Genomic DNA, 20,203 nt, shown 5'->3' on the forward strand with positions numbered 1-20,203 from the left:
CTCCTATTCATCTCAGAACATGTTGATTCTGAAGCTTGATAGTGAGCATTTAGCTGCCAACTTTGTTAGGTATTTCACTGTCTACTGTGTGTGGTATCTCGTTTTGGCCTCCCAAGTGGGGTGGAGCCTGGGTTGTGGGTGGAACCTGGGGGAGTACCACCACTATTGTTTCCAGTCTGACCACTGCCTTGAGCACTAACTGGATAATATGATTAGTGCATCTATAGGCCTTCCATGGCCACAAGTGGACTTTGTCTGTTGACTTCTTATTGACTGGACACTGCCCAGCCCCAGTGCACATGTGATGTGATGGCAGCCAATGCTAATGGGCACATACACTCATTTTGGAGCAGCAGGACGGTGTGTTGCAGAATGATGTATTTTCCCTGGCTGCCCATGCAGTGTTGAGATGGTACAAGGCTCCAGCGCTGCATCGGCACACTCTGCTACCCTTTGTAAAGTTTGTAAAAGCTGGAGTTTGCCCTAAACCTTTTTCTTTTTTTTTTTTTGTTTTTTTGTTTAAATCCAGACATTTTCATTGTGTTTACAGTAATAAAGTGAATCTAGGGCCAATAAAACGTGCCTAATTGACAGGCCTGAAGACTGATCAGAACAGGTAGGACAGCAATGCAAGCGTCCCCCACCCAGCCTCACCCTTCCCCACCAATGGGCCTCAACCCTGCCCTGGAGGGGCCACCTGGAGGGCTGAGAAGGGAGTTCCCTCTCCACGTGCAATAAAAAGGCTGAATGCTACAGTAAACAAGTCGATCTTATGGCTGCTTGCTAGCTGATGAGCCCGATAATAAAGTGCTCAGAGGGCTTGCACAGAAGAGCACCTGCTGCCGCTGGGAAAACTGCATGGTGCTAAAGGTGTGAACAACACAGCAACCCGTTGCTGTGGTTTTGCCTTTAAGAACGTGGCATGAAAGACTGGAGCAGCAGTCGGATGACCTAGGATGACCAGACAGCAAATGTGAAAAATCGAGACAGAGGGTGAGGGGTAATAGGAGCCTATATAAGAAAAAGACCCAAAAATCAGGACCGTCCCTATAAAATCGGGACATCTGGTCACCCTAATCCCATCTGAAGGAGGTTGGGGTTGGGCTTTCTATTGAGGAAAACGCCCTGCCATTTCAGCTCACGCTCTCTTTGTTTCCTTCTGCCACAAACAGCTCTGCCCCTTCTCTTCATTCTCTCTGGGCCTGGAACAGCCTCCCCAGCCCCGTGGGCCATTTAACCTCGCTTCTGTCTTCTAAACCCTCCTCAAAACCCAGGTCTATTGGCCAACCCCCTTTCAGTGCTAACCCCTGTCCCTGCCCTCTCTCCACACTACTGTGGGCCTGATTGTGTCTCCCTTACTTGTGTTGAATGCAACCTCACAAGCAGTTCCACTGAAATCAATGGGATCACTTCTAGAGGAAGGTGCAACTTGGCATGAGCCAGGCTGGCCTGCCTGGGCTCTGTCTAGTAACAACAAAAAAGAGGTTAGATGGTGTCCCAAGGACACAGATGCTAGTAAAGGGGCGTCACGCTGTTGCACTGCCCCAAGAGTGTTTCTTTCACTCTGTGGCCTTGGGCAACTCACTCCATCTATCCAGCTGTAAAATGGGGATAATTAGACTTGCCCATCTTCATAAGGTGCTTTGAGAGCCATGAATGAAAAACCCTACAGAATATTAATTGTCATTATTAGCCTACCTGTACAGCATCTTGCTTATGGTGCTGTAGAAATGTAATCATTATAATCATGCTTTTCAGGAATTACTTGCAACAATTAGACTGGCCAATGCATGCTGCTGGCTGCACCGCTGCCACTCTCCGCACCTGCTTTATCCATTGCCTTCCAAGCCGCAGAAGCCCATAGATCATGGCACCAGCTCTTGCTGCTCTAGAATGGATTATTGCTTAGGAAGCCTCTGATTACCGGCCAGGTTCTAACACTCTGCTCTGAAATATCAGCTTGCCCAGCCCTTGCCAGCACTCATGATAAAGGGCTCTTGATACACCATTGACAGTAAATCAGGATTCCTTTTGGCCCATGTGAGTGCAAGTTGATCTACAACATCTCACTTAACACCTTTCTGAGCATCCAGTCCCTGCGTTACATGGTAACCTTTAACCACATGTTTATGTTCACTTCTATTCAGCAAAGCACTTAAACATGTGCTTAGCTTTATCATAGACTCATAGGACTGGAAGGCACTTTGACAAGCATCTAGTCCTCCAGTCCCCTGCACTTGTGGCAGGACTAAGTATTATCTAGACCATCCCTGACAGTTGTTTGTCTAACATTGCTCTAAAAAAATCTCCAACGATGGAGATTCCACAACCTCCCTAGGCAATTTATTCCAGCGCTTAACAACTGTGACAATTAGGAAGTTTTTCCTAATGTCCAACCTAAACCTCCCTTGCTGCAATTTAAGCCCATTGCTTCTTGTCCTAGCCTCAGAAGTTAAGAACAACAATTCTTCTCCCTCCTCCTTATAACAACCTTTTATGTACTTGAAAACTGTTATCATGTCCCCTCTCCGTTTTCTCTTCTCCAGACTAAACAAACCCGATTTTTTCAATCATCCCTCAAAAGTCATGTTTTCTAGACCTTTAATCATTTTTGTTGCTCTTCTCTGGACTTTCTCCAATTTGTCCACATCTTTCCTGAAATGTGGTGCCCAGAACTGGACACAATACTCCAGTTGAGGCCTAATCAGCATGGAGTAGAGTGGAAGAATTACTTCTCCTGTCTTGCTTACAACATGCCTGCTAATACATCCCAGAAAGCTTTTTTTGCAACAGTATTACATTGTTGACTCATATTTGGCTGATGGTCCACTATGACCCCTAGATTCCTTTCCATGGTACTCCTTCCTAGGCAATCACTTTCTATTTTGTATGTGTGCAACTGATTGTTCCTTCCTAAGTGGAGTACTCTGCAGTTGTTCTTATTGAATTTCATCCTATTTACTTCAGACCATTTCTCCATTTTGTCATGGGCTTACATACTTTATTGAACTGGGGTCCACTGCTGGCTGCCAGGGTGCAGAGGAGGAAGATAGTATCTGATTCCCTCCCTAGCTGTGATATGTGTTCATTCCCTGGATAGTACAAAATGCTGCTTCCCCCCCTTGTTGCACAGAGAGCCTGCGAAATCACCCCGATCCTCAGACAGCTCCACATTCCTCCTCGTGATTGATTGTGTGTATGCTAGGTGCTGTGCAAACAGAGGACACAATCACTTCCCCAGAGACTGTACGATCACAGGCCTCGATCCTGCAAAGATTTATGCATTTGCTTATCTCTACTTTCATGGATAATCCCACTGAAGCCAATAAGACTGCTTGGATGCACAAAATTAAGCCTATCTTTGTGGGATCAGGTCTCAGAAAATGGTGGATAGATGAAAAACACAAGACAAATAAGATCCAGTTCAAAATTCCCCTCCCTGCTTTCAAAGCCCTCCAGCTGAATTCCCTGACCTAGTTTATCTCTAGTGCTATGTCCTTTCTCACGAGTGTAGCAGGCCTCTCTCCAGCCTTCCAAACTATTTGTGCAAGAGCCTTCTTCTCTGCAGCTCCTGCCATCCCAAACAGCTGCTCTGTATCTTTCCAGTGCAATGACTCATAGTCAATTTTCATATCTCCCCCTTTCCCCTTTTATAGCACCTTCCATTGGAGGATCTCAAATGCTTTACAACCTTTAATAGATTTATTCAATCTATAGCCTGATGAGGAAGAATAAAGCTTATTTTTCTCCATTTTACAAATAGGGAAACTAAGATGAAGCACAGTTAATTTTTCAGAAAACTGCATGTATTGTATGTACAAAAATGTACACACTTTTGTGTGCCTATTTAACCAAGATTTATGTGTAGTCATGGTAACTGCACACACAAATGACTGGTTAGATATGTATCAGAGGGGTAGCTGTGTTAGTTTGTATCCACAAAAACAACAAGGAGTCCGGTGGCACCTTAAAGACTAACAGATTTATTTGGGCATAAGTTTTCGTGGGTAAAAAACCACTTCTTCAGATGCACGGAGTGAAAATTACAGATACGGGCATAAATATACTGGTACAGGAGGAGAAGGCAGTTACTTTACCAAATCGAGAACCAGTGATGACAAGGTCAATTCAGTCAGGGTGGATGTGGTCCACTCCCAATAATTGATGAGGAGGTGTCAATACCAAGAGAGGGAAAATTGCTTTTGTAGTGAGCCAGTCACTCCCAGTCCCTATTCAAGTCCAAATTAATGATATTAAATTTGCAAATGAATTGTAGCTCTGCAGTTTCTCTTTGAAGCCTGTTTTTGAAGTTTTTTTGTGGAAGTATGGCTACTTTTAAATCTGTTATTGAATGTCCAGGGAGATTGAAGTGTTCTCCTATTGGCTTTTGTATGTTACCATTCCTGATGTCTGATTTGTGTCCATTTATTCTTTTACGTAGAGACTGTCCGGTTTGGCCAATGCACATGGCAGAGGGGCATTACTGGTTAGATATGAAACAGGTCATTTGCACCTGCCATTACTGCAACTGCATTCACAATTGGAGCTACACATATGAGCATACATCTTCCTGTAAATATAGGCCTAACGAACTTCTAAGTCTTAGTTAATCAGTGGCAGAGCCAGGCCTAGAACCCCCACCTTCTGATTCACAGGCCTATGCCTAACCATGTCATTGATCCCCATTCCTTTTCATTTTTCTCCCTGTCTTACATTGTTAATTATTTAACTTTGCACTGCTGTTGTTATTTGGCTCTCTAAGCGTCTGGGAATACAGTGAGTCTGATGGACACTGTGTACATATACAGCTGTAGTGTTAGTCTTTTGTCTTCCATTCTGGTTTCTCAGAACTAGGGACCTGCTGCAGCAAGTTACTTGAGCACACGTTTAACTTTAAGCACAGAAGTGTTCACTGCCACCATGGCTCATTAGCAATAGCTGAAGTAAGATATCTTTATTGAGCATGCAGCTAGGCCTGTGTTACAGGCTGAAGCTCTAGAGTTTTAAGTGTAAGAGGACTGGGCCAGCTTGCACTCTTGGCCCCCTGGTACCAACTGCTAGACTAAGTCTCTCTTGGAACGTGACCTTCTTTCTTTAGTTCCATTAATTAGTCTATCGTGAACTGTTCCCTCGACTTCATTGTGACTACTCAGGTGCTTACAGTGAAGCCTGTATTAAGGACCTTGCTGAATCGTATTCTAGATTAGCTTTCTGGCTTTTTGTTTTCTAAAAAGCCCATAAGGACATAGACAGACAGTATTTCACCAGCCTGAATAAGACACCTAGACAATTAGGAGTGGAGCCAGTCAGTGTCAGAAACATCCTCAACCCCCAGCACCATTGTCTATGGCAGATGCTGGGGAACTTAGCGAAACAGCTTTTCTATTAGCTGGCCAGCAGCCCTTTTCCCCTCTGCCTGTTGAATGGGCTCCAGGCACTTTCTCTTGTTCCTGTGATTCCCTTCCTGATTTACTTCAGCCAAGTAATTATTTCATCATGTTGCACAGAAATATTTTCCCAGTGCATCACTGTGACTTTCATTTCTGAAACCAATGCTCCTCGGCTCACTGATACATAACATAAATCATGCTCCCTGAGCTTCTGCAGACCCAGATCACAGGCAGCCCAGTGTAGGAGGGAGCAGTCGATAGGTTATAAATCAGAGGGATTTTTACATTATTTTTAGAGTCCTGTTTACTGTTTCTGTAATTTGGAGGCATTGTTGATGAAATACCTACCACGGGCTTCATTATCTGTTGTTGCAATATACTAGTAAGCCAAAGTATTTATAGAAAATAAACAAGCCATGATGGTGCTGGTTTTAAAGAGGGGACAGAAACCATTAAGCTCTGTAGGCCCTATCAACGACTTTATTTCCTCACTTCATTCTGATTGGCTCAGTGTGCAGACTTGTTCTGTGTTAGAGCCAATCAAAAACAGGTCTGTTCACAAAAGGTCAGTGTTTTTAAAGAGCACTGCATACAGGGAATATGTTGGATTTGTAGAGGCTATTTTTTTTTCATTGTATTAATTACATGAAATTACAACACGGGACCTAAGTAAACCCCCAGATGCAAACACCCCTGAACTTTGAGGAAGTGCTTTGATACCTGTGTGACTGATAGGTGCTTTAAAAATATCACAGACAGGAGAGGAAGGGACAGGACAGGATGAGACCAAGACCCTCATGTGGATCAAAATGTGTATCTAGATTCTGTCCCTTGAATGGGATGAGCAAAACTGGATCTAGGCACTCCAAACTTTGGGGAAGTTGAAAGCAGATGAAGATCAGAACATTGTGGCTCTGTGTGAAATTGGTGGCAGCCAGCTGAAGGTCTGGGTCTGAATTCAGCTCTAGGGTAAATGGTGGCACCTCCATTTATGTCAGTGACATCATTTACAATCAAGCTGAATTCTACCCCTCCTGTCTCAGAATATAATCACCCACTTTTCTAGGGGGGAACAAAAGCTTCCATACAATAAAATAAAATAGAAAACAGTCGAGCAGGCAGGTGGTAACAGTTTCCAAAAGGCACTTTGGTTGTGAATGAATCAGACTGATGGAGAGTCAGAATTAGGATGAATTCAGCGGTTTCACTTCACAGGAACTCATGAATACATTTCCTTTGGCTTTGGTCCATGTGGGATTACACTCCCCTAAAATTATCTTTTGAGCTTCAGGTTCAAACATAACCAGAAATTCAAAGTGAAACTCGATTGCAGCTTCACCTAGTTTTGCATCAGGACCATATGGAACCATGGGTTTTACATGGGTTTGATGCCAATCCAAAATGGAATCTAATCTATGTGTTTACATAGGGCACCAGTCACTATAGCAACCTGGTGCTCATCCACCCAGTCTGGATTGAAATGGAGCCCAATCCACCTGAGAGACTCAAGAACCTCAGGAAACATTTTGGGAGATGTTATCTGAATTTGTTTCAATGCCAAGGGAATTTGCATGGTTTGCATTCTATTGCAAACACTTCCCATGGCTCAAGTTATGAAGTATCTTTGGAGCTCAGCAAATAATTTGCAAAGGAAAATTTATAGACTAATAGAGCCTCTTTTCCTATTCAGGGACTATCTGCCAACGGAGATACAATTTCCCCAAATATATTTTCTGTTCAACCTTGTCAACATATTTTATTTTACTTTTTTTTAACTTTATGGACTTTATGGACAAATATTCAAAATTTGAGCTGATTTGTTTAGTTGTGATTGGTCAGTTAAGTTTGTGGTGGTGTTTTTGTTCCCTGATTGGATGGTAAGTATTTTCAGCCCAAATACTTGTGGTTGTGTGTGAATTTAACTCTACTTTCCGTTCACATTGGTTCATGCAAATTTGAAACACATCGATTTGTGCTGATAAAACTGTCTCTCGAATATTTGCACAAAATAAACATAAAAGGGTGCAAACATAATTCATTCAAAAATTCATAGGATTTTGTTTGCATTATTTCATCCAGCTCTAATGTTTAGGAGGACTTTTATGTAGCAAAAGAAGTTAGGGCCCAAATCATCACTGCCCTCTACATGTTGTATAGGTATATCATGGCAAACTGGATGCAAATCCTACCCTTTTGATGTATTCATGTTCTACATTCACTTTGTATTTATGTGACTGACTGCACAACGTGCAGGGAGATAATTGGACTCTGAAGTTAAAATATAAACATAAGTGATGAGGTATAATATGGCTTCCAATTTTTTTTTTCGGTTTCTTAAAGCAGATATTATTTTGAGTTGCAGCATCCTTCCTTCTAATTTAGGACTACTGTGATTGCAAGGGTAAATCTCAGTCATCAAAACTTAGTTATACTGCCTCATTTATAGTTTTCCTGGGCTGTTTTTTTAGATATTTGATGGCTCTCACGTGATTTCAAGAAGACAAACCTGTTGTTATTAAATTAATATATGACTGATCCTTCCAATAATCTTTTTGTGCATGTTTGTAATTTGTAAGATTGCATTTATTAGTGTGACACAGGAAAAAATGAATGCAGACACAAACAAGGGTAATTTTTAACAATAATTCCTACTGCTGAAAATTCCAGGGGTAACTAATGGAAGGCAATGCGAGTTAAGCATCTTTAGAATGTGAAGCAACAGCATATAACATCAGCAATGCAGAAAACTGTTGCTAAAATATCTGTGACACGCAGATGCCACGGTGACAAGTGTAGTACAAGGTAGACAGATTGAGAGAGAACTTGCTTAAAAGTTAGAACTTGTTAATATTTTAAATTATGTTTATTTAAACAATACATTTTGAGGAATGGATTTTCTGTTGTGGAATTAAATATCACTGAATCCAAATGGTGTAGCACAGGGATTCTCAACCTTTTTCTCTCTGAGGCCTCCCGCAACATACTATAAAAACTCCACAGCCCACCTGTGCCACAACAACTGTTAAAGCCAGGGCCAGCGTTAGGGGGTAGTAAGCAGGCCAACTGCATGGGCCCCATGCCACAGGGGCCCCCACAAAGCGACATTGCTCAGGCTTCAGCTTCAGCCTTGTGTGGGCGGGGCTCAGGGCCCCGGGCTTCAGCCCCAGGAGGTCGGGCTTCAGCTTTCTGCCCTGGGCCCCAGCAAATCTAATGCTGGTCCTGCTTGGCAGACCCCCTGAAACCTTCTGCGACCCCCCCAGGGGTCCCGGACCCCTGTTGAGAACAACTGGTGTAGCAGATTCAGAAGTGGGATTTAGAACCCTTTAGAAACAGAATGTATATGGCAGGGATTTTATGTTCTCATTAGGAATATTATATTTCTAAAGATGGGGAAATTCTGCTATCTCCTACCTCAGCAAATCCCCATTGGGGTCAGCAAGCATGAGCTGGTAGAAATAAAAAATAAGTGTTAATGATAACTTGGAAAAAAAAGGCTGAAATCTGAATGGTTCGCACGTATTTCAAAGGAGACAAAATTGTGCTCATGGGTCTCATCCTGATCCTTTACTTCAATGGGAGCTTTGCTTGCATATAGACTCCAGCATCACACCCCAAAATATATTTGGCTCCTCAATGAGCGTCCTCAACACAGAGAAGCAGAAGAGACAGAGCAAAGTGACAAGTGAGGTGCATGAGGCTCTGTTTTCAATCAGCAGAAATGTATTTTTAATGGGACTCTAGATCAATATTTGAGAATGAGCTAGGTTTGGACGGGGATGGTCCCCATTTCTCTGCTGTGATCATACTTCGACGGATTGCCCAGATTGCTTTGTTTAGTTGTTTTTTGTTTCTGTTTTCCCCCAGATAACAGTCCCTGCATATTTTATACGACAAAGTCTTTTAATTGTGAGGTATTTTTTCTGAAGACTCTTATTCCATGGCCCATACACACCTAAAATCATTGCAAAGCTGCTCAACTGTAAGGTAGGTGGCTGGATAAAACACACAGAACCAGAGATTCATGAATTCTTATCCTGGCTTTGACACAGATGCCCTCTGAGGCCTATGGCAAATCACAACATTTTGCTTCAGTTTTTATCTGTAAACTAGGGGTAGTAATACCTACCTCACCAAAGCTCAGTGTTGTACTGATACATCCCAGCTGAGTTACACATGGTCCAAATTAAGGGAGGCATTAGATTCTGTAGCAATAATCCAAGTAGTCTTTATATCAATCTGCATAAATGCTGGAAATAGGGATGTTGGGGGGAGGGAAGGGGTGCTCCCGCACCCCCTGACTTGAAGTGGTTTCCATTATGTACAGTGTTTACAGTTTGATTCAATGGGTCTCAGCACCCCCACTATAAAAATTGTTCCAGTACCCCTGTCAATCTGTCTTGATTACAGCTGTGTGGGTCCCAGTTAAATTATAGCAAGTCCAGGCTTAAAGGCAACAGGTTAGCCCATCCATCATCTCTGGTGCAACTCCACTGCTGGAATTTGGCCCACTGATTTATAATGTTATTTTAAACAAATATTAGGATCTTTAATATGTCTTCTCTTTCAGTTCCATTCCCCCTCACATCTGCCCTCCACACACAGATTTGGATGGAAATGTTGTCCTTTATAAATGAAATAAGAAATGTTCCTGGGGATATTTCCAGCCCTTCATTCAGCAACTCTAAAGCCAGCAGTCCTCCCATGTAACTCAGAACCATCACTTACAAGTTTGAGAACAAATGGGCCTTCACTGCAGAGAAGAGAATAGGGTCTAAATATTAGGATAAGTTTTGTAACTAGGAGAACAGTTCAACAGTGGAACCAGTGGTAATGGGAGATTGTGGAATTCACCATCACTAGGTAGATTCAAGGCAAGACCTGACATCCAGCCAGCCTGCAAGAAGTGAACCTGCCACAATGCAGGAAGGTTGACTAGATAACCCCAAAAAGCCTGATTCTAGGGGCTCAGAAAAGTCCCTTAATTACTTTGTATAAACTGCAAAGCAAAAGGGAAATACAGCTGCATTGAATCTAATCCCACACTCCTTACTCTTGCATAGCTCCTGGTGAGGGCTATGGGAGATATGCGTGAACAGAGAGTTACTTGATCAACTCCACTGTAGACTCTAGTTTTCCCTGCCTGAGGAAGATGTGATCACTGTGACTGAAAATTAAAAACAACTCCCTCATTAACGACATATTTTGTGAGTAAAATCAGTATCAACAAACACCAAATTTAAGGCTACTCCACATCCACTCCCAATCACTGTCCTTTACAGTAAAATATATAACAGGCAGCAAGTTCAAATCCACACCCTTAAAGAAACAGAACATTTGTGCCCTACTGTAAAGCACAGTATAGAGGGGTTAAGGAAATTCTTTCCTGGTAGTTTTCGACATCTGGATTAAGAAGAGGGATGTGCTTAGAGTAGGCCTAGTATGTTGGAAAATGCTGAATAAGACCTGAACATGTACCCAACTCCCTGCACGTAATCAGCTCTAGGCTCTCATAACATTTTACAGGCACGTACACTAGAGCAAACTATAGAGAGCCATGTGTAACTCACAGGCCTTGACAAATCCCACATAGTACATCTGCTGGCAGAGCCTCTATTATTTTTGTCACAAAGTTCTTATGGCTCCATACACACATCCTCCTATACCCTAACTTTTACCCTAAACCACATACCTGACCTGTTCACTACCACCACCACTACCACACACTCACCTTTCAAAAACTCAGCTGTTTCAACAGCTTCTTTTAGAAAAACGTTTTAAAAAGAAGGCTCAGTAGGAAATTATAGAGAGAGTTGTTCACACATTTATCACGGGACCTAGTTATGTGAGAAAGAGGTCCCTCATTGCTGGCCCAAATGTACTGCCATCCAACACAAAAATACCATGTTATCACTATTCATTGCTGTAAACCACAGACATCAGAAATGCTGAGTCATGAAACTGAGAGGCTACAAAAACTTGAGCTTTAAAGAAAGAACCCCTCCTCATTTCAAACTTCCTCCTTGACTTTTTCTTTTCCCCACCCGCTCCCACGCTTTAACCTTGTCCCTCCCCTGGAGGGACTTTGTTGAACATTTTTCACGGTTTGGATGGCACCTCTGGGTCTTGGCATGTGGAGAGTTATGAGTGTTGCAAAAAATCCCAAACAGCATTTAACTCAAGGGGATTAGAGGAAATTCAGTGAGGCAGCAAGGGGGAACTGGCTGCAGCTCCCACAGCTGCTCTTCTCCGGTTCTCTCCCGTTTTTTTGCTGAGTCACAGAGAAAGTCAAAAGGCCAACAGAAAGCCCTGATTCCTGACACAGCCAGATCTAGCTGGCATTTCAACTGATTTCATTCTGGCTTTAAAGTGCCTTTAAAATAAAACAAGTTTCCTTTTTTTCCTAGCCATAAAGTTTATTAAAATTGTTCATTAATGCTTCGAATGTAGCAAGAACGTTTATAGATCCCAAAATATACATATGTGTTTTTTTCTTATAGAAATAGATTTTTCTTTATAATAAAAAAAACCCCAGGAACATCTTTAACAGATTACTCAATTCATGACTGACAGTTACACGAGATTGCATCATGTGTACACAGTATTCCCAGCCATGTTTAAAGGATTGCATCACTCTCTGCTTTTTCTCTCCCTCTCTCGCTCTGTTTTAAATAACACGAACATTCAACAAACTCTGCAGAGAGACCGCTTCGGGGAAAGGGGGGCTCGGTGGGACTGTAACATAAAAAAAAAAATTACCATCGGCAACTGTCATTCCGCCACACGGTGCTGAGGACCCCGGCGCCCGCCAGGAGAGTCCCCCTCCTAGGACAAACAGGCTGCGGCGGAAGATTTTTCCACCAAATTGCAAACAAAAGACAACAACAACAAAACAAAAACCTTGAGTCTCTCCCCATTTCTTCCCCCTCCCCGAGCCAATCTGTCCTCATAGGGGAGGGAAAAAGCAGCCACCAGATCCACCCCTCCCCCCTCCCATCCTCCTTCCCCAAATTCAAGCCCTTTCTCCCTCTCCCTCCCCCCGAACCCCAACCACTGCGGCTCTAGCAGTGTCCAGCGGTGGGGCTAGCAGTGGCCAGATGTGGCCAGCAGGGGCTCGGGCAGCTGTTTGAACAAGTTCCTGAGGGTGCTCAGCTCCCGGGAGAGCTGCTCCACTTTCTTTTGCAGCCGCTCGTTCTCGGCGGTCAGTTCCAAGACTTTGTGCTGCGTCTCCAGGTTGCGCAGTTTGGCTTTGTCCCGGCTTTTGCGCACCGCGATGTTGTTCCTCTCCCGGCGGATCTTGTACTCGTCGCTGTGCTTGTCCACGCTCTTCTTGGACTTGTTCTTGCCCCCGGGGGTCCCGGCGTAGCCCCCGCCGCCGGATTTGGAGGAATCGGACGGATTGGGGGTGCCGGGGGGGCTGGAAGAGGACGAGGTGGACAGGTTGCCGCTGCTGCCGCTTGGCACCGATTGGTAACCGAGGTAGGAGCGCATGGTGCTGCCGTAGGGGGAGGACATGCCCCCCGGCCCCGGCCCTGCGCCTCCTTCTTCCTTACAGGGCCCTTTGCAAGAGTCCAGGGACTCGAAGACCGGCTCCACTTTGGTCTCCACGATCTGGGGCGGGAAGCAGGTCAGCAGTCCCCCGAGCTTCTGGCCCTGGCCGGCGCCCGGGTGGCAATGCCTGGGCAGGCTGATGTAGGTGTAGTCGGGCTTCTTGCTGCCGCCTTTATAGTCCTCGGAGAAGAGGTCGGAGAGGAAATCTTGGCTGCTGTTGCTGCTGCAGGGAGGCTCAAAGTTGCCCCCTGCTGCTGCTCCTGCAGGAGGAGGCTGCGGCTGCGGCGGCGGCGGCTGGGATGCTAAGGGGTCCAGGTAATGGCTGATGTCGATGGTTCTCTCGTGGTCCCCTACGGTGAACTCAGTCATGGAGCGGCCCCCTGCCGCCCGCGGGTGCACCTTGCTCAGAGCAGCCAGACAGTCCGCCTCGTAATAGAAATTGGCCACTTCCATGGATTTAAAGGCGGGTGGCTGGATGGGGAGGCATGCTGGGTCCCAGGCCACCAGGCGTTGCATGAAAGCAACGGGGGGGTGCAGGGAGGAGGAGACAGCGCAGGGGGGGCCCCCCAGCCACAGGATCAAGCTGCCAAAGGTGACGTGGGGGGCCTGCAACTCCTGCCTCGGTCTCTGGTGCTGGGTCCGGCTTCCCAGCTGTGCTGCCCACCTGGGCTGGCTCAGATCCTGCTGCGGCGGCGGCTGCTGCTTCTCCTCCGGACCATCTGGTTCTAGGTCCCGAGTCCTAAAGTCTCTGACTTAGGAAAGTTCCTTTGCTGTTATTTATAGGGGTGGTGGATCCCATGGCAACAGGAACGTCACTGGCTGGATGTCTGCCACCTGGTGCACACTTTGTACAGTTGTAATTGTAAACTACCGCCTCTAGCTCCGCGGGAGGCACTTGGTGTGTGTGACTCTGACCTAGTCATTCATAAGAAAAACAGGGCTGGCTTCCGAGCGGAGGGGACTTATTCTCACCATCATTAAGGGGAGGGAAAGATTTGAGACGGAGAAAGGGATCGCAGCCTTCTCCTTTCTTCTCTCTAGCTGTTGTCAAATCTCCAGGAGATGTCACTGGACGGTAATCAACCCTGGTGTGACCCTAGGACAAATGCACACACAGTGGGACACTGCATGTGCCCATGTCCCAGTATGGGCATAAACGCTTGAGTCTCTCCCCTGCCCGATCCAATCTGTCCTCAGAGAGGAGGAAAAAGCAGCCACCAGATCCACCCCTGTCCTTCTTCCCCAGATTCCAGCCCTTTTCTTCTCCCTCCCCAACCCAAACCACTCAGGCTTTAGCAGTGTCCAGCTGTGGGGACAGCAAGTGGCCAGATGTGACTACTAGAGGCCAGTATGGGCTGGATCCATTGTCTCTGAGGCTTGTGATGTCTGTAGATTTCATCTGTAGATCTTTAAGTGTTGTACAAAGGTGGGTGAGTGTCAGTATTCTCATTTTACGTATTAAGGCACAGAAGTTAAGTGATTTACCCAAGGTAGCTCATCCAGTCAGGGGTAAAGCCAGGCAGAGCCATCCCTTGGGTATGGCGAATTGGGGCGACTGCTCCGGGCCCCACGCTTTGGTAGGCCCCGCAGGCCAATGCAATTGGCCGGTGTGATCGGTCCCGTAAGTGACGGGTCAGTCCCAGAAGTGACAGATTTGTTACTTCCACCCTGGGCCCGCACCCCCCCTAGAGACAGCCATGGAGCCAGGAATAGAAGCCAGATCTTAATACCAATCCAGTGCCCTATGAATTTTATCATGCTGGCAGGCAAAATTGTCCCATACAGATGCACTCAGAACCAGGTTGCCACAGTGGGTGTAAAAAGCATACTGTGTTGGGCTCAAAGCAGGGTAAGGCACTGCCTCAGAAGACCCTCTCTGTATCTGGCCATGATTAGAAGTGCCAGGCAAATCCCAAACTCCCCTTCCCACCTCTGTGTGCAGGGTGGATGGCCTTAAAGTTTGGCCTGGCATGTTTGCCTTATATGGTATGTTGCAATTGTCAGAGTACACAAGTGCTATGGAGTTTGTGCTCTGGGAGTTGTAATTAAAATTAATGGAAAAAAGTGAGATGTATATGCGTAAAGGCATGGGATGCAATCATTTATTAATTTATTAAGTCAAATTGACTTGGGGGGGGCATGGTAAATTTGGGAAGTAGCAATAAATTCTTATGTCCATTTTAATTAAAGACACCCACCTTGGGAATCAAACTTACGTTTTCCCTTTTACTCCCACATTTACCTGTTTACAAGCTGGTGATTCATGCTCAGAATAAAAGACATCAATTTAAAACAAAACATATAATTAAAGGAAGTAGGAGTGTCCTTCGTTTCAGTAAAGAAGACCAGCACTGCAGAGAAAATGACACTGCCTCATAGAATAATGTGAAGCAATCCTGCGGTGTGGGAAATATTGCAACGTTAAGCCAGAGGAACAGGTATTGCATTATACGATTCAAACAGTCAACTGTTCATGAATGTTCAAACCTCAGACTTTGAAAAGAGGAAGAATTCAAAAATCAGCCTATGAAGCATCCTTTCTTTTTCTTTCTTTCTTTCTTTCTTTCTTTCTTTCTTTCTTCAAAAGTTTTAAACTTCAGTAGCAAATGTACACTAACAGGTTTGTAGAATTCAAATATTTCTGTCTTTATGCAGTAGTCTTTGGTGAATTACATTTGTTAATAAGGATATTTAATTGTGGAGCTGGGCTTGGACAAAGAATTCTGGATCCAGATCTGGATCTGAATGTTGTGGCTTGAGCCTACAGCTCTATAGATCCAAACATCTCTACAGAATGCAAATATTGGTAAGTTGCAGTGAGCCAGGGCTTGCTCTTATGGCTATTTACACTCCTATTCTGTGTCTTCATCCTCCTAAAGAGTTTTTGCTCTGGAAAGCTGCTCTAGGTAGGTATTGAGGTGTAGACATTCCTATTAAAGGAAGCTGAGCTCTGGTTCTTTCTCCAAGACGCAATTGAGAGTAGCAGCACTTTTTATTAAGGCTGATCCAAAATTTTCTGTCAAAACATTTTGACAATTGGGTTATCGACAACATGACATTTTTTGCAGAAAGTGTCTACTTTTCTAGACTATTTTTGTTGAGGGAAGCCTGAATTTTGTTCTGTTTTGTTTTTGTTCAAAGCATTTCATTTGCTCAAAAAAAAAAAAATTCCTTGGAAAAATTCCCCAATTTCCAACCAGCTCTATTTCTAATTCAATAAAACACAAATTCTTACAGCTTTGCTTGAACAAGAAGAAAGATGCAAACAGTGAAAGAGTGAAACAAAATGAATGTAAAAGGAAAACGGCAAAGAGAACAACCTATTCAGATCTGTTTTACAGAGATCACTCTTGCAGCTTTCCCATCATGTCTTGGATTCTGCTCCCAGATTCACAACTCCCCGGGAGCATCACAGTAGCACCTTGTTTCCCAATGTGCTCTTTTCCCAGGCTCAGACTTATACCAAAGCATTGCAGAAGCTCTCCCTCTTTTTCAGTGATTCCAGGATCTCCAATTCTGCACCCACCTCTTTCTACAGTCCAGAAAGAGCTGGTGTTAGCTTTGGGCAGAGGACATCTGTATAATGCCAACAGATCAAAGAATGAAGTGTTCATAAGAAGATCTGCCTACTGAAATTACACTATTAGCTGCTCTCTAGTCAGGCTGCATTTGGATAAAAACTGCAAATACTTCCCACTGCAAATTGTTAACTTGTTATTTATTATTTGTATTGCAATTAGTCACTAGAGATCTCAGTGAGGTCAGGGCTCCATTGTGCTGGGCACTGTACAGACATATAGTAAGAGACAGGTTCAGTCACAAAAAGTTGCAGTATCAAAGACAAGACTTAATTTCAAACAAACAGGAGGAGAGAGGGGAGGAGGAGGAGCAGGAACAAGTGCTTACCACAATTTGGAGATGTAATAAGCCGATCAGTAGCTGTAACATTAACTTGCCACCTGCCTAAACATTATCAGCAGGGTGGGTTTTGTAGGCAGCATGACAGAGGTGAGTTAAGGGGGCATTTGAAGGAAGAGAAGGTAATGGCTGTATAGATTCTATAGGGGAGTTTTTTCTATGCATATTGTGCAGCATGGGAGAAAGTGCAAAAGTGCTTCTGAAAAAATCTGGTGGATGGGAGGTAGGTAGGAAGGTAAGCTTTTCTGGTAAGGCTAGCTGGAGGATCATGGTAACAAAGGCTGCCACACTGAACTAAAATGTAAGTGTATCTTTGTCATATTTGGCTACAGTGCACCAGGTTCACTCTGTTTTGTCCGCAAAAAGAACAGGAGTACTTGTGGCACCTTAGAGACTAACAAAGTACTCCTGTTCTTTTTGCGGATACAGACTAACACGGCTGCTACTCTGAAATCTGTTTTGTCCCCTACTCTTGCCCTTGCTCCCTCCACATGCACACTGGTCCTTAGTTATGTACACATACCTCGCCACTAACATCGCTTTAAATCACACACCTGCAGTGGAATGTTTTGCACTCATAACTTGCCACATTACAAACATAGCATGTGTCTAACTTCCTGCTTCAGGAGGTGGTCAATATCCGAAGTTTGAGGGAGTTGGATCCCATTCCAACTTACCCTCCCCCGATCCTTACCCTAATCTTCATATACAAATCTACAAATCTTGTTATTGGGCATAACATTTCCTTCCCCTTTCAAAACCCAGCTACAATATTTAACTTTGTAGTCTCCTGCAGCAGTGAGTTTCACAGGCTGACTGCACACTAAAGCTGGCCTCATTCAACTCTCTCATTGTAGAGCATGTATCAGTGATTGGTTGCCAACCCCTTCTCTCCCTTGTGAGCTGGTGATGCTTAAGTATTCTTTAGGCCTCTCCCCTCCCCCACTTATTTTCTGCTAACGTCTGACCTGGCACACCCAGCCTCTGCAGTGTTAGATTGCTCAATCACTGCGTTATCTGTCTGCATGTTGCTCTTTGCCCTACAGTGTGCTGAAGAAATGATACCTGGACTCTATAGCCTGTGGGACAACATGACCAAAATACCTTCTTCTAACAGATGGCTCTGAAAAATTTCCAGTGAAACTCCAGGGTCAAATCAGCTGCTCTCTGGCCTTGGTGGAAGAAAAAAAGAGAGAGCACAAAGGCACAGATGGAAGGGGCCAGCTAACAATGATGAGTCAAATCATTCAGTCTTCACTCCTTCTATATCATAGGCAAAGTTCCTGCTGATGTCGATGGGAGTGTCAGGTGCTCAGCACCTCTAAGGATGTAGCCCAATGGCAATTTTGCCTCAATGAGGACTGCAGTATTTGACCTGATTGTTTATGTTTATGTTTTATTACTGAAAGAGATGTAATTGCTTGCCAAAGACAATCCTCGAGAAGTCCCAGCTCAATATTATTTTAGAGGTTATGATCTTGACAGTTATACCCATCTGATGTCACTCTTGCTCAGGCAATTGTCATCTTTCCTTTGGTCTCCTAAACTGGTGAATTTCTCCTAGATCCTGGAAAATGAAGACAGTGTGATATTGACACTCTTCTCTGTTTTATGCAGGTTCTGAAATGATCCAATCAGATGAAATGGGAAGCTGATATCAATGGGAAACCACTGCAAGTATCACTTCCTGGTATCAATGGACTCTGGCAATGATTTGTTTGGGAAATTCCTAAAGCAGGAAAGCCACACAAAGGCCTTGAAGTTCCTGACCCAGGTAGATAGTACATCACTATAGAAGCTGGAAGTGATAGCACAAAGCATGGAAAACTATACAGAGGATGGCGGAGGGAGAGGAAAAGGGAGGGGAATCCATTCCTTGGCTGGAAAGCCACAGAAGATTAATAGTTGGAGATTTTCCCCAGTTTTCCCATTACAAACAAATAGCTGAGCTGTGAGTGAAGCTGGTGTGCTATCCTCTTGCCTTTGCAATTCATTTTTTTTCACCTGAAAATCAAAGGCCAGGTTCTCAACAGCTGTTGGCTTTTACTGAATGCAGCAGAGAGGGTGGGCTGTCAGGGAGCTTATTATAACTATTTGATTCTCTGTCCCAGCAGGTTAGGGTACCTTCAGACTGTTCTAACTGGTGTTAGCTGGCAACTGTTCCTTCTGGACTGTACACCAACTGGAGATAGCCAGAGCATATTGTGCTCCAGCCGACCCTTTTCTGGACATGACCTTCCCCATCCCCAATACACCCCCTGCACTGGGCTTTGAGGGGGGAAGTGTAAGAGCTGCCTACCCTGGTTCTACACCCTCTGGAGCCGCCCTCGGGCTTGGAGTGGGAGTTGGGGGCTGTCTCTGCTCTCTTTGTGCCACACAGACTGAGAGGCCCACAGAGATGGTACAAATGAGTGGAATAGGGTGACCAGACAGCAAATGTGAAAAATCGGGACGGAGGTGGGGGGGGGGTAATAGGAGCCTATATAAGAAAAAGACCCAAAAATCGGGACTGTCCCTATAAAATCGGGACATCTGGTCACCCTAGAGTGGAATGAGTCAGAGAAAGTGGCCTCCAAGCTCTAGCACTTCCACATCTTGACCAGCGAACAACTATGTCTGCCATCGTGTTCACCTTCACATCCCAATAATCATGAAAAGCCAGCAATGAACCTCACTCTGACTGGAGTCTGATGAAATTCTCTTACCCTTCCAGTGCTCACCTCTCAGCACAGGCGCATAAGGAAGAGAAAAGTGACGGTATATAGCTGGTGCCACTCTGCTGAATGATGTGATACCGTGATGATTGGGTGCTTTATAAAGCTAGATAGATCAGATAATCCTTTTTAGATTGTAATCTCTTTGGGGTAGGGACATTCTCAGTGTTGTGCCTTAGCACATTGTCTGTGCTTTCACAGTTGTTAATAGACAGCTACTGAGGGCTAGATAAAGTATTTTAGAAGGATGCTGTCAAGGCATTCTACAAAGTGTTTAAAATCCTGTTATTTTGGCAATGTTTATAATAAATAATTCACACCCACAGAGAGGCTAGAAGCTGAAATCTGTTTTTTTTTAACTGAATTTTTTACTCTCCACTTTATGTGCAAACTGGTTTGGGACTGATCAGGACTGACAGAATGGAGCTGTCATTTTTAAAGAGCCATATATAGATCTGAAATACATATAAAGAATTATATGGAGTTTGACAACTGAAAGAAAAAGTAAGATTTGGGCTAAAAAATTACAATTTGCTGCTGAAATTCATTCCCTTGTGTAAGTGGGTGCAACTTCAGTTGAAGCCCAGAGAAGTTGCCTCTTACTTAGTCCAAGACTGATTTTGGTCCCCACCG

General features: G+C 44.4%; 1 protein-coding gene and 1 long non-coding RNA gene across 2 annotated transcripts; one reads left to right on the forward strand and one right to left on the reverse strand.

Moving 5' to 3' along the window:
* Window positions 1-7,966: 7,966 nt before the first annotated feature.
* On the reverse strand, window positions 7,967-13,706 carry CEBPB (CCAAT enhancer binding protein beta). Its single transcript, XM_054045532.1, has one exon. It carries the CDS (start codon window positions 13,452-13,454, stop codon window positions 12,471-12,473), a length of 984 nt encoding a protein of 327 aa, XP_053901507.1. The 5' UTR covers window positions 13,455-13,706; the 3' UTR covers window positions 7,967-12,470.
* A 1,677-nt stretch (window positions 13,707-15,383) lies between these two features.
* Window positions 15,384-19,895, forward strand: LOC128846437 (uncharacterized). Its single transcript, XR_008446786.1, has 2 exons — window positions 15,384-18,630; window positions 18,971-19,895. It is a non-coding gene; the product is annotated as an uncharacterized LOC128846437 (long non-coding RNA).
* Window positions 19,896-20,203: the final 308 nt, after the last annotated feature.

The sequence above is a fragment of the Malaclemys terrapin genome, chromosome 12 (genome assembly GCF_027887155.1).
Source record: "Malaclemys terrapin pileata isolate rMalTer1 chromosome 12, rMalTer1.hap1, whole genome shotgun sequence".
NCBI classification, from domain to species: Eukaryota; Metazoa; Chordata; order Testudines; family Emydidae; genus Malaclemys; species Malaclemys terrapin.